Source organism: Ambystoma mexicanum, chromosome 1p (assembly GCF_040938575.1).
Source record: "Ambystoma mexicanum isolate Mex_15411 chromosome 1p, UKY_AmexF1_1, whole genome shotgun sequence".
NCBI classification, from domain to species: domain Eukaryota; kingdom Metazoa; phylum Chordata; class Amphibia; order Caudata; family Ambystomatidae; genus Ambystoma; species Ambystoma mexicanum.
The window spans coordinates 1,215,195,642-1,215,210,775 of NC_090921.1; the positions used below are offsets into that span (position 1 = coordinate 1,215,195,642).

The 15,134-nt window shown below is 43.8% G+C and overlaps 1 protein-coding gene across 1 annotated transcript; it reads right to left on the reverse strand.

The window, feature by feature from the left end:
* Positions 1 to 13,510: 13,510 nt before the first annotated feature.
* LOC138536748 (epidermal growth factor-like protein) lies at positions 13,511 to 14,553 on the reverse strand. The gene is made up of 2 exons (XM_069641404.1): positions 14,266 to 14,553; positions 13,511 to 14,100 (listed from the first exon to the last, which is right to left on the reverse strand). The coding sequence occupies exons 1-2, from the start codon at positions 14,551 to 14,553 to the stop codon at positions 13,570 to 13,572; spliced, it is 819 nt and encodes a 272-aa protein (XP_069497505.1). The 3' UTR covers positions 13,511 to 13,569.
* Positions 14,554 to 15,134: the final 581 nt, after the last annotated feature.

Genomic DNA, 15,134 nt, shown 5'->3' on the forward strand with positions numbered 1-15,134 from the left:
CCATTTATGTCAAAACTGGTTTTAGATAAAGTAACTGTGGATGATCCTATGCATTGTAAAGCCACATCATAAAGCTGATGTCATGTCTCTAAATGTCCAACCAGCTGACAGGAAGGCGGTAACGATCACCCCTGTCCAATCCAGTTGTTCGGGGCGTTTCTAGTTTAAGCCTTCCCTGCCATATAATTCTATGATATCACCATGCCTTATAAATATGGGAGCCTGACAGAACTCTGGACACACTCTCTCCTGAATCTCCAGTGCCTGTGTATCCTGATATTCTACATTCATCTTGCCAAATTACAGATCCCACTGCAAGGCCAAAGCATAACTGACCCTATTTCAGCAAGGCTTTGGTCCAGAAATCCCACTAAAAATCCCTATAACCAGTGGGAAAAGATGTAGTACCCCTTTTGGGTAGCATCCTGTGACCAGACCGACCTTTTGTGTCCACTACCTGCATGTCTGCTGTACCTTTGCCCTCCAGTGTCCACACTTGCCCTGCTGTTCGCTGTAAGGGGCGCCCGCTGTGTGGGGACCAGAACCTTTTTGACTGTCCTAAAATCCCAAACTTAAGTGTGGATTGTGAGTACTTCCCCATCCATAGCAATATAGCCTACCCCATATTGACCCTTTGTCTTTGTTCCACTCTCTAAGCAACCCTATCCAAGCCTTGGTAATTTGTCCAACTGTCAGAATTCTCTGTGGATCTTGTCTGTGATTTCCTAGTGTTAGCGCCATTCTTTCATTCACCCCATCTTGTAACTCCTTAGCAATATTTTGAATAATATAATTAAATTCCACATAAAGAGACACACAGTGTGGAGCGTGTTAACCTGTTTCATGGGCAGCACTATCTTCTTGATAAACTAGTATAAGTAAACTATGTCTTTTTCTTTCCAACCCGATTATTTTTTTCTCTTTCACAGCTTTAATTTACCAAAACCGAACCTCCTTTTATCTTGCAAATCTCATCCAGTTCCTCAGCTATAGCCATCCTTTCACTTCTATATTGTCCGTGTGATGTGAATCTATTCCCCAGCCTAAAACCGCATTCCAATTTCGAGTATTTTACCCGTTTTTTTTAAAATCCATTGGGGCCATTTAAAACTGCATCCGTGTAAAATGCAACTTTCCAACGTGTGATTCTGGCTGCATTGTGTTATTACTTTTAACTTGCTTTTGAACTGTATGCCTTTGTTGATACATTGCTTTGTGATTGCCTCTGTTTATACCTTCCTACTATTGTGAGAAATCATATTTGCCTCATATGTTTAACCACACATTAATTATTTATTTATCAATTTCCATGTGTCATTTTATGCCATTGCAAAGGGCTTATTTTGCGAGGGAAGGTCAGATTTTGATTCTGTTTGCTGCCACTTATCCCTGACTACCTGCTGCTTCTTTGTATCCACTCAGAATTAGATTAATTGTGGGTTGAGCGAACATTGTATGATATGATATGATATTTATAACGTGCTTAATACCCAGAGGTTTCTAAACACGGACCCAGGGATCGAACCTGTGTTGCTCCGTGTCGTCTTGTTTCCAAGTCGAGCACGTGCCGCTGAGCTATCTTAGGGGGAAATCGTAACTCTGGTGCTATCCATCCTAATTGAAAAAGTGCTTCTATTCATTTGTGATTTGTATCTGTTCTGGTAGAAGGTTAACCAAGTGTATTTCAGTGATTTTCATTGTAATTATCACCCCATTGGTGATTACTGCCCAATATTAAAATGTGTGTGATTTCTTAGAATTTTAAAATAAATAAATATTGCATTCCCCCCAACGGGCCTGCTTCATGGTCCATTGTGACCCGGGTATTTGCAAAAGGGGGTGTGAGACGGGTTGTGTGCCATCTCAAATTCAATTCACGGAAAAGAAATAAAAAGTATTCTAATTGAGCGCTACATCCTAGGCTAAGGGCAAGAGTCCTGATCCAGTGTGTGATGCCCGGTTGGAATCCTTCACAGTAACTGTATATGTGAAACACACAGTATTCACAATTCTTGTCCAAATCCACATTGACTACAGAGAATGTTTCAGCTTACAAAGTGATTTTATCAAGCCCATCCATTCACATTGTTAGGTCTAGAACTGTCAATCCAGATTTTCTTCTCACTGAACCAACTAATGAGGGGGACGAAGTGCATGATTGTGTTACCTATGAGGGACCCAAGGATGACAAAACTAAGGTGAGGGATGTTGATCTTGAGGAGGGGGAAGTATTCTTCATGGATGGTTCAGGGACCATAAACCAGGAGTCGGGCAAAAGACATACAGGTGCAGGAGTAGTCCACCATGTAGATGGAGAGTATGAGGTATTGGTTCAGAAAATATTGCCCATGCCATTCTCTGCCCAAGCTGCAGAGCTCATTACCCTAGCTGAAGCACTGAAAGCATCCCAAGGGTGCAGAGTGACAATATAATCTGATTCAGCACATGTCACCACCACTGTGCATCCAGGATTATCTCAATGGAAGAGAAAAGGGTTTTGAAGGGCTCACAGGTTCCCAGTGCAACATGCAGCACAACTAGACAGATTGATTTATTCACTCTCTCGCCCCACACTTAGTAACAGCGCAGACCCAATTTCTCTCTGAAACAAGGCAGCAGATCAGGCAGCCAGTGCTGCAACATATCTCCCAGTGCCAAACATTACGGCCTATCCACAAGTAGCATGTTTACAATTACAATTCGAGGATCCAAATACTGCTGTACCAGCCACTCAAATTATTGAACTACAGAGACAGGCACCCCAGGAAGAGAAAGAGTTGTGGGAAATTAGGGGATATATGCAATAACCTACTGATCTTAACTGGAGACAGGTCATCACAGGTCATCACAGGTAAAGTAGTGATGACTAGAGTTGGTAATGGTCACTTTTGAGCAGCTGCATCACCCTGCGCATGTGTCTAAGCAGCATATTTCCACAGACATTCAAGAGGATTGGCTTGTTCTGAACCTGCAGGAATTATTGGATGTTTCTGTAGCTAGTTGTACTACATGACACCTGTATAACACAGGGCAAAGTTCGAGGACCCTGCAATGAACATTACCTTGCCACAGTGGATTGTTCCGTTATCTCCATATAGATTTTACTGATATGAGGAAAGATGCAACACTGACAGATACCTCATTGTCATTGTGTGCCCGTTCTCCTGGTGGATTGAGGCAGGGCCATGTGCACATCCAGATGCTAAATCAGTGGCCCCATTTCTAGTTTGAAAAGTGTTCCTCCACTGGGTAGTGTGCAAAGTACTTAAAACTGATAACAGCACTCACTTCTTTTTTAACCCGCTTTTAAAATGTATAGCTGCATTGTAAGGCATTCGGCATAAGATGTGCTCCATTTATCATCCTCAAGCCAATAGGATTGGTGAATGGATAAAAGTACTTCTTAAGTGGAACCGGTCCTCATTTCGTGTGACCCTCAAAAATAACTGGGTCCATTGTTTACCCCTGGCTTTGTTCAAATTGAGAACACAACCCTGCAAAGATCATCACCTCTCGCCTCATGAAATTGTGAGACAGGGAGGACAAGGCACATGACACTTTCACCGACACACGCATTGTATATGATGCTCACAGGTCTGCAAATATTTTGGGGGAGGAGTTTATAGGATATTTGCTACAGTAAACCAGACGCATAAATGTTCTCCCTTGACAGATAGGATAGCACCAAAAAGGGAAGAGTTGGTGGACGGTACAGCACCCAACAACGTGAGCTTACTGCCCCTGTAGCTCCTGCCTGGAGACACCATCTATGTAAGAAGCCTTGTCTGGCATTGTAGTCAACCCAGATTTAACCAGGTTAAAGGTGTTGCAGTATTATGTTCACCATTCTGATGTCCGGAAGGCACCTCATAGAGCTCCCCCTTTGCCAGATCCACAGCAACTTTCAAAATAAAGCTATAACTGTTTTTAAGAAAGCATTTTTAAGCAGAGAATGTGTTCTTCCTTCAGGAGTGTGTTCATTGAATTTAATAACAAATTAGTTCTACTGTTAAAGTGCATGAATAATACTATGATCACTTCATGGTTGTCTTGTTTTTCTCGTCCCCTGCAGGTTTCACCCCATAAGTGTTGTGTAATATTGTACATATTGTACATACATTTAGGTTTTGTTGGGTCAGGTTATATGGTGGGGACATATAAAGTTTGGGGATGCAGAGGGTGTGCACAAAGTGATAGTTTCCAAAATGATGTGTCCATATGAAAAGAACTAGAAAAATGGACAACAATACTTGGTCCAGAAAACAATGCATTAGGTAGGGGGCTGAAAAAGATAGAGGATATGACCAATACAAAAGGTTGGTGTTTGATACAGTGGCCGACTTGCAGCATGCAGAATTCAGGAATCTATGCTACTGTCACACATGCTCAGTGGGGAAGGAGAGGTCAAATGGAAGCAGTTATATTTGCTCCCTCATCCCCCATGCGTCAGGGGCACCCAAGCTGTTAATACCCCCAGGAAATGCCACCCCTGGTAGCCCAGTGTTTAGTATATTTGGCACTGTGTTGGGTCAAAGCATATTCCAAGGGCATAAAGTACAAGTTGTACTGATGGACAGAGATGATGGAGAATGTGCAAATAAGGCGAATGACCCATAGTGCAAGACACACCCATTGCTAAAGATGGAAGGAGTGCTGTTCATTGCCAACAAATGGGAGGTAGAAGTAGTAAGGGTTTGGTAGGTTTAAAAACGAAGTAATATGGAACGTGACAAAGAAAAGTGTTGACATACGGGTCACCTACGTGTCAAAGCTAACACAGATCGAAGAAAAAGAGATTCCAGTGAAGATACTGACAGTAGCAGAATATGCATTTTGCTTCCGAGGAACTGGCAGTGTTCCCGTGGGAACTCACAGCAAGTACAAAAAGACATTATTCATCCCTGATCTTAGCAAAGGAACAGCTGCTCTTTTGGACATATTCTGGGTTTTTGGCCAGCAAGCCTACATGGATCTTCCACCATCATGGAGAGACACTTGTTCACTAACTACCCTGCATTCATTTGTCTTAGTGGTTCCTGATGCACACCTGTCTAATAAATATGCCAGGGCCAGATCCATCCGAAACTCCTGCATTTAAGGTGAAAGACACACTCAATAAGAAAAAGCCACAGGAAACAGTCTAATACCTTAACGAAGAATCTTCCACACTGTTGAAGGTCATCCCAGCCAAATACTATACAAAGACAGAAATGTTATTTGCCTCCCTTTTGATACCAGGTATCCAGGCTGCATCCAACGCCAAATGGTTGCAGATAGTGCCGTGGGAAAGGATCCAGCTGGCAAATCATACAGATCAGGTTCTGATGTAGACATTAGTTCCTTGTCTCACATAATAGGGGCCCTACAAAGTTGAAGACCGGAATGGAGACAGAAGCAGGACCTGATGATGGGTTCAACATGTTCTCCTGGGCCCCAACCTGGCTAGGAATAGTGGTGAAGGAATTGGTTCCTATCGTAGTGTTCCTGCTGCTAATTTTCTGCACATGCCAGACAGCCTTTAGTGTTGCACCAAGACCCTCCTGAACAGTGCCATGATGATGGTATCGATAAGGGCAGGTGCAGCTCCTCCTTTCACAAAACACCAGTATACACAAACAGACAATCCAGACAGACCACGTATGGTGATAACTTAACATTCCATAGATCCCCTAGCGATATTAACTTTGCCCCCACCAGATCTGGAAAATTATGTGAAGCACCGGGCTTACTTAGCAGGGGACAGCCATTCTCTTTACCTCACGTGAAAAATATGCCCAAAATGGGGGAGGTTTACATCATGTGTGCAGGGTTTGGGTGCCCAAAAATGATGTTTATAGAAGAAGGGAAGCTGCTAGGTTAATTAATAGTGGATTAACTAAAGGGGGAATGTTGGTATGCACATGCAGCTCCCATAAATGGGCAAACGATGCAAGCTAAGAAAAAACAATTAGCACACAAGAAAGTGAAGGTGCACAAGTGCAGAGGGGTGGGGAGCAGAGTTGGGAGCAACAAACGTATTTTCAAAGTAGTTATAGAGGCTTAGGTAGGCCCCGTTATAGGGCACAGGTGATGTTGTGTAACTGTAGTGAAATATAATGTATAACGATAATGATGTAGACATAGGGCCAGGGTGCAAGGAATACTGAAGCATCGCCATATTGGAAGTGAGGCTTAGCATTTAGTATTGCATGTAGGAGGTTTAGCAGTATGCTATAATGTAGAGCTCAAATAATGTTTAATTTCCCCAAGTCCCAGGAGTGAAGTTGAGAATAGGGGCATTGTTTAATTGTATCAAGCTGTATGCCTGTGGAACAAGAGTGGAATGTGAATGGGCGAGCAAAGGTAGGGCTACGCCCTTGCCGAAGGACAAATCCATGGGAGCCAGATTAGTGGTCTCGAGCGGCCAACATGCTCAGTTTAGGTTTAGGGCACTAGCGTCCCTGGAACAATAGCTGTCCTATTTGAACTGCCAGATGGCTGGAAAATTGAGCACATAACTCCATACAAATTGGGCCGATTAGTGTGGTGATAAGGGTGAAGTGAGGACCAGAACATCCCATGATTTGTGATACGAGAAGCAAGAGTGATGCTGACAAATCTAGTCCAGAGCTGGTGAGGAATGGCTGGGGCGCCTTTGTGCCTGGTATCAAGAGGAGTGCACTATTTGGTGAGGCGGGATAGCTCAGGGGCAATACGTTTTTCTTGGAAGCAAGACAATGCAGCGCAAAACAGTTTTGAATCCCGATCGTGCGCTTAGAAACCAATCTCTTGTATTAAGCGCATTAAAAAAGAACTATTATAATTATTAAATCAAAAGGCCAATTTGACCTCGGAGCTGTCCGCTGAGCGCATGCTAATGAGCAGGTTCACACCACATGACTAGGCCGATGGGTCAGATAACATCCCAGGTAACTCACCAATCCAGTAGCTGGGAACAGAGGTGACGGAATAGGGGAATATGTTAGAGGGCAGGGGTGGATAAGGATGTGGCCAATTGGTCAAGGCACTATAGGGGACTGGTAGTATCTATATAGGCGGTAACCAATGAGGGTGGTGGAATAACACTGTATATTGTTTACATCATGAGTGATGATTTCTTTCCTTAAAAACCTCATACTTGCTTTTAACTAACAGAGAGCTCTGTGTCAGTTTGGTTCTACAGGACCTTCTGACACCTTTTTCCTTTTTGTATCCAAAATAAATCTTGTTTTCCTTGCAAAGCGGCGCAGCAAGCCTTTTTTGCCTAGAGGAGTGTTTTTATTATCTGGTTGTCTGGAGCTCTCGCCATACACCGGCATTTATAAGGTTAAACATGCATGCATGTCCCGAAGTGTCCTCTCTGACTTCACACCCTTTGGGCCCCAGCTGCCAGTTAAAAATGTAGACCCCTTTCTGGCATTCTGGCATCTTGTAGGGCGTCGGTGCCACGGTCATTGGGGGACGTTTTTTAACCAAACCTTACATCTTTCGCCTAGTGTAGAAACAAGAGCGTGTAAAACTTAGGCCCTGATTCTCAAACATACCAGCCACCACTGTGCACGCTCCGTACAATTATTATGTATATGCAGCGACTGAGTGGGCATTTGGTGCCAACTGCAGTTGTGCGGGGCAGGCAGATCCTGAGGGGACACTGGCATTGTAAATGATTCAAGGTCAGTGCTACCAGGTGAATATTTTTAGAGGAGGGGCATTGACATTTCCCATGAATTAGTGTAAGAGAGAAAGCGTACAGCGGGAGTCGTAAGGAGGTGAAGGGTGTTCCCCGCCAGAAAAATAATAATAATGTGATTAAATAGTGACTGCAATTTACAGCACAATTTGAGAAAAAGTGTTTGAAAAGACATACAATTTACAAATGGTTTTGTATGGTAGCACATGAACACGTGAGTAGATGTTACAATGAGCGGCGGCTCTAGAAAGTGGCATTGCCTCGATAGTCTGGTGGTTGCATAAAAGAGGGGTGCATTGCACAAAGAATACATCATGCATGCATTTTCGGTCACTAAGCATGGTCTCAGGTTGCCATATTTGTATCCAGTCTGCATATTACAAATACATCACAGTGGGCCTCATTACGAGTTTGGAGGCAGCCATGCCCTTAATAAGAGCATGGCTGCCTCCAAACTCGGGTCTGGGTTCCCTGAATGGGGAAATACCGGGCCATTCCGACCTTGGAGGGCCTGGTATTTCCCCATTCAGGGAACCCCAACCCGGACCATCCCCATTCCCATTTGAGCCCTCATAGGGCTCAAAGGGAATGGAGAGCATGCTAACCATGGGCCTGTTAATGACAGGCTGTTGTTAGCATGCTGGGCCGCTCGCGGGACCCGCTAAGGGCGTCTGGTAAAACCAGGCGTCCAGAGCGGGTACCGCGAGCGAACCTCGTAATAGGGCGGTAATGGGTTAACTGCTCCGGCACCTTTTCCTGCGCCGTTAACCCCTTACTGCTCACCTCGTAATGAGGCCCACAATCTGTAAATAAAAACATATGCACAAACAATATAATAACATTTCAATCAGTCAGATTAATTTTATTAAAAGTGGAAATTGCATGCAGGGGACCTCCAACTATACCACTTACATGTGTGTGAGGCTTGAGCTGTCCTGCTTAAAAAGTTGCTGTCCCTAAACACAGTCCAGTCACAGCTTCTGACTGGGTTGCTTGTGCAAGCACAAGACAATTACTGTGGGAGAGTGAGAGCCCACAGCAAGGGTGAAAGGTTGGGTGGAATATCTGGGGAGAAAGTGGTAAAGTGCCATATTTTGATGGGGTCAGGAAACCCTTAACCCCCCTAGTGGTTGTGCCCAAGTGTAAGAGCACACCAGTCGTGCCTATCAGCCCTTACGTTATCGTTTCCAGGATTCCTTGTGGCATCAGCAAGACCCTGATTCCTTGTATCATGCCTAGGATTTCTTGTGGCATTAGCATGTCTAGAATGCCTAGTTGCACTATGTTGCAAGGATGCTTCTACTATCATGTGTTTATGCAGTAGGACACTAGAATAGCCATCACCCATTGCCCAATAATTCCAATAATGCCCTGTCCTACTATGTCCATGATTCCTTACATGTCCATGCCCAATTTGTCGTCTTACAATTCACATGCTCAGAATGTCTTGTGCCAGGTGCAACCATCATTGTACCCCGCATGCAGTTTGACGGTAACAGGGGCATATTTTCTCCAGTCATCAGGGCCAGAATGTCTTGTGCCACCGCACAGCCATGATGTACTGTGTGTCTCTTGCTTGCAAGATCCTTTGTCCCACTCTAATAGCTGTGCTGCCTAGAGCCATTAGCATGACCTGGATCCATTGTAACACTGCATTGGAGAGCAGTGTTACAGAAGGTTGGACGAGCCGCGTCTGAATCTCTTGGTACAGTTACCACGCCTATGCTTGAAGAAAACGCTACCATTGCCAGTGGCATCAGGTGAGGGTGTGCCTCATCTGGGTAGAAGCAATAAAAACGGAAGGCGGGACAACCTGTCATTCTGCTTTTGAATGTTCTACTTTCCTCATTTTTGACAAAGCAGAGGATTACATTTTTGACTAGGGCAGAATGTAAGTTGTTGCATGAATTAGTATGTTGACAAAGGCAGCACCTGTGCTACAAGGGCAGAGGAGCGTGGTATAGGGATCTCAGTGGATGGAGACATGTGTAGAAATAATTTGCAGAATGCAGCAGACACAGACATGTAAGAAGCAATGTCTTCAGGAGTTGTTCTCGCCATCACAAGGTATCTGATGTACACCAAAGCCGGTGCCGTGTGTGCCACCAAGGAGCTAGAGCTCTCCATAGCAGTCCACCAATCCACATTTGATTATCTTTAGCACATACGTGTTTAGGATTGTTTACATCCTGTAGAAACTATAGGCGTGCATGCTTGTTTTACAATGTATAGTGTCAAAGGCCCCATCACTGAGCACAGTTCACCTGTACTAGAGCTTAAAAAGGCACATGATCAATTGCAGTTTATTTAGTTACATTCATTTATCATCAAACAATGCCCACCTGAGACCTGAAGCTGCTTAGAACAGCTTATTGCCTCACTCTTTACTCATGCCAGGTTTCCATTGAGGAGTTGGGGTGTGTGCGCCCAGACGCCATAACAGGAGCAAAGTGCATGGTACTGGCTAAAGAAATACACGTTCATTCTGCTAGAGTCACATCATGTTTGATGGATGTTCTAACATCTTTTCAAGACTTGCATTTCCAATGTGTTCTTGAGGATTTCCAAACATTATCAATGAATGCAATACATAAATCCAATCCAATACATTTTTATCATTGCTTCAAATGTGAGTGCTATTGGCTCCCCTCTTACTAGAAGGCATTGCCTGGATAGTTGTGTGGTGAGCAATGCGGCAGTGACAGCATTACATCAAAAACGATGGATGGAATTTATTGATCAGAATTCTGATTTCTGATAAGATAGACAATGCCCGATGTGCACATACCCCCTAGTCCCCACAGCTTAGCATGTAATTACCAAATTAGAAAGAGAGTGATTTGAAGGACTATGACTTTGCATTCATGAACTGTACAGGTCTAGCACAATTGTAAGATGAAATGTGCCCCGCATGTTTTCTCTGCCTTGTCCACGGCTGGTGGATTCAGGCGACGAGGGGAATGTAGCCAGTCAGTGTGTGGGGGGAGGGGTGAGGGGGGACGTTGGGAGATCAAGCAATTGCTTTGCCTTACCACTGTGCAGTCCCAGATTTCAGCCACCGAGGGAAGTTTCAACATGCAATTCTAATTAAGCTGATGCTAATACAGGACCATGAATAACCACTTGTACATAGCTAAGGTTTTTAAAATGCAATTTTATTTCTCAATCATATACAAGTGTTAATCAGAGTCTAATTGACATTATGTAATTTTAGACCTAATTAGGGCATTCAAAACAGTCTGGGTATTTTGCATGCACAGGGAAGATTCAAACGGAAGGTCCTTGAAGTATTCTGGTTTCGACATAGGGCTGCAGTTTCAGCGATAGTAAAGACTGCTTTAAGGTGAAAAGTTGACATTTCCTGGGCATTTCTTGTAGTGTTCACTGGTTCCTTTTTTAAGCAATAAGACAGAGACTTTCAAGAAGCGCAGTGTTCCCTTGTGCATGTTTTACAGCGTTCAGTCCATGTAGGACCTGGATATCCAATGTGAACTCCTTGATAGGAAGGTAAAGAGAAGATAACAATATCATTGCAACACACAGGAGCCTCACTGCAGAGACATGGCTGATTATTAAATTGCAGGCAGCCTAAGGGAGGTATGAGGGTGCTTGACTGCACTCAAGATCCCTGGGTGTTCTGAGAGCTCTGTGCATGGATCTCGGGAGTGCAGCTGTGCTGAAGAGTCACAGCCATTACACACATGGCATCTCATAGGACAGCAGTCACATTTAAGCTGACACCACGTGGCTTGTGGCTGGTAAGGGAGGCCAACATACCAATGTATGTGTAATAGGGTGATCGGTTAAGGATGTGAGTGGAATGGGTAGCTCTTTTGGGTAGGGAGCAAAGGAGTAGATTATTGCCACTTCTGATATAATAATAATAATACGTTTATTGTGATTTAGTTCAACATTTGAACTTTACACAAACTTAAACATATGAAATGCAATACATAATCACAAGCTCCACAAATGTGTGAGATACAAATATCTATATATATAATTAATAATAATTAACAAGTAGACAAACAATAAATCATTAATCACAAGTCATAAAATACATATCTGACCATACAATTCTACTGTTCATCAGGAAATTCATCAAGAGAGAGAATATCAAAATATCAAAAGGGAGAAGAAAAACCTAGATAAGAATCACAATGAGAAATAAGAATGGATTCACAGTCTGGATCTTAGATGTATCTACTTCAACAGCAGATCTGCAATCATTTTCATTTTCAGGGCAGGTAACTCCCCCGTGGTGTAAGCCGAAAAACTATGAAGCTACCCAGTAGATTGAACAGTTTCTGAAGGAGTAGGCCAAGTGTGTGTTAGTTACAACAGGTTTCAGCCACCAACGGAAGTTTCAGCATGCAATTCTACTTAAGCTGTGATGCTAAGACAGGACCATGAATAACCATTTGTACATAGCTAAGGTTTTTAAAATGCAATTTTATTTCTCAATCACATACAGAAACAGAGCAGTGTTAATCAAAGTCTAATTGACATTATGTCATTTTAGACCTTTGTGAATCAATCACTGAATATATAATTGAGGGAAGTGGAACTTTCCAGCAAGGATTAAGAGAGGAACCTACAACAGAAACTAGATGTCTGGCACTGCCTGGCATTCAAGGGAAAAGCTCCTGTTTTGAGGGCGAGTGATGTGCTCAATCCGGAGCGCGTCCGTGATGCTCCGAAGGAAGCTCACCGGAATGGGATGCTCTTGAAGCACCTTTCCCTGTGACTTGTCTGCCCTGCCTCATTTTAGGCCCAGCTGAAGCCAGAAAGCAGGCGGTGGTTTAGCAACTTTGGTGTCCCAAACCGCAACGCTCGAGCAAGGGAAAACAGATGCAGCTGCAGAGCAGCAATTTCAGGTGCTTGACCGTTTAAGTCCTATGACGTGAAATGTCAGCCAGCACGTGGGTGGATCGATGGCTGAAGCTTGATGACTAGCTGACGGCCAGTTTCTTTCTGTCAGACAAGTTTATGGCGCTTCGATATGCCTGCACGGCCAAGCTCCACTTGAGCCCTCCCACTTCACACAGATATACATGATGTGCGACATAGTGTGCCCTGGCAGCTACAGGATATTTCAATCATCCAATAAAAGTGTGGATCCGTTAAGAATTAGTGATGTTCATCAGTGAACCTGAGGCTGAAAGAAAGTGTCCATAAAACCATAATTAAAGAAACAAATAGTGATGTCATCAGCTACATCATGAGACTATGTTTTACTGTGAGTTATGTGGACAGAGCAAATACCCAATAAACTTAACAGATTTAGGTAGAATTGATTAACAGGATTTGGAAGCTATGACTCGTTGCCCCATATCTTGTGTCATGCACAATTTCACATCAGCAGGTAAATCTGTGCTACCACTCTATGTGAGCATTTTTGAAAGGGGCATTAGCTATTTGTTAGGTGCATTGCTTATTTATGTATTTATTAATTTAATCGATTTTTATAACAAAACATGGATCCGGGATTCGAACCTCCATTGCTCTGCGTGGACCAGCGCGTTGCCCCTGTGCTATCCTCCGTTTGCATGGATGGCACAGTAAACAAATCTCCTCGGATATCGGTGCTGTGTGTAGGAGGCAAACAAGTAGGCGTTGAAAGACTGTTCTGGTTGGATAGTAAATAATCATATTTTCAATTAGCAGAGCACACATCTGCCCTAAAGTAAGGCAGCGTATAGATTTTTGCAGCAAATCTCAAGCAAGGTCAGAATGAAGAGTGAAGTAAAGCCGTCAACAAACCCAAGAGACCAATCATCAATGACGTCTCATACGAATCGCATCAGCGACCCTGAGATCCTACTTCGCTTGTACTAGTGGGAGCATCCAAGAGGTTTCTTTGAGGACACATCACAGAGTTTAAAACCCATTGATGTTATTCAGTTAAAACATGTGTCCGTTGGTGTGTGTCCCTTTTGTGGAGGTTCATGGGTTGGTTTGGGCTCTGAACACTCACTTGAACGTACACAAGGACCAGATTCTCCAGACTTGAACATATAGCCTTCCTCACAAACGCATCCACTAGGACAGATGAGCGTGCATATTTTAGGTGGGTTCTTGTAGTTTTGGCAGTTGAGGGGGCAGGCAGATGCGCAGGTGCTAAAGTGGCTGTGCTCCTCACATGCTTTACAGATGCTCTCATTCACACAGACCCTGGCTGCAGCATTTTCCAAGACGTAACCTTCATTGCAGAAACAGCCTCGCTTGCACTGCAGTGTGCATGGGCGCCGGGTTGGCTTTGTGACATCGGCACAATTTTCCGGACAAGCAGTTCCACATGTCTCATAGTGAACATTGCCTTGGCAAGGTGATTTGCAGGCCCTCAGATGCACACAGAGATCAGAGCTTTCATTTTCCAAGACATACCCATCATCACAGACACAACCAACCTCGCACTGCTTTGTGCATACCTGCGGATGGTTGGCATAATTATTGCAGGTAAGGGGACAGGCAGTGTCACACTGCGTATAGTGAGCATTCACCTTGCATATTTTTCTACAATCAGTCTTTGGAATGGAGCGTTTGCAAACTTTATTCTAAAGCACATACCCTTCATTGCAGAAGCATCCGGGTACACACTGATCTGTACATCCTAAAGGTTTACCATAGTTCTCACAGGTGAGGGGGCAGGCAGTGCCACTTGTTTTATATTGTGCATTGCCCAGGCAGGGCTTTTTGCATTCACTTGGAGAAATGCAGTTTTGTGAAGTTGCATTTTCCAAAACATACCCATCTTTACAAGCACATCCTATCACACATTGCAATGTACATATTTTAGGTGGGTTACTGTAATTATCACAGGTAATGGGACAGGCGGTGCCACAGTTTGCGTATTGGGCATCGGTTTGGCAGGATTTTTGCATTCACTCTGTGGAATGCAGTGTGTGGAAGTTGTAATTTCAAGCACATACCCTTCATTACAGAAGCATCCATGCACCCAAACCCTTCTGCATGCTGGAGGAGGATTATCATAGCTCTAACAGGTGAGGGGCAAGCAGTGCCACACCTCTTATATTGTGGATTGTCCAGGCAGGGCTTTTTGCATTCACTTGGAGAAATGCAGTTTTGTGAAGTTGCATTTTCCAAAACATATCCATAATCACAAGCACATCCAATCACACATGGTGATGCACATATTTCAGGTGGGGTACTGTAATTGTGACAGGTAATGGGACAAGGCGTGTCACAGGTTGTGTATTGGGAATTGGCCTGGCAGGATATTTTGCACTCACTATGTGGAATGCAGTGTTTGGAATTTGCATTTTCAAGCACATACCCTTCATTGCAGAAGCATCCATGCACACAATCATCTGTGCATGCTGGAGGGTTATCATAGTTCTCACAGGTGAGGGGGCAGGCAGTGCCACACGTCTTATATTGTGCATTGTCCAGTCAGGGCTTTTTGCATTCACTTGGAGGAATGCAGTTTTGCGAAGTTGCATTT

Bases quoted from the DNA above. Each gene is read 5' to 3' on its own strand.
- LOC138536748 (XM_069641404.1), bottom strand. From the start codon at position 14,553: ATGCAAAAATCCTGCCAAACCGATGCCCAATACGCAAACTGTGGCACC. The intron at 14,101-14,265 runs GTACCCGGATGC...AACCATCCGCAG, and splicing joins TAGGATGTACAGATCAGTGT to GTATGCACAAAGCAGTGCGA.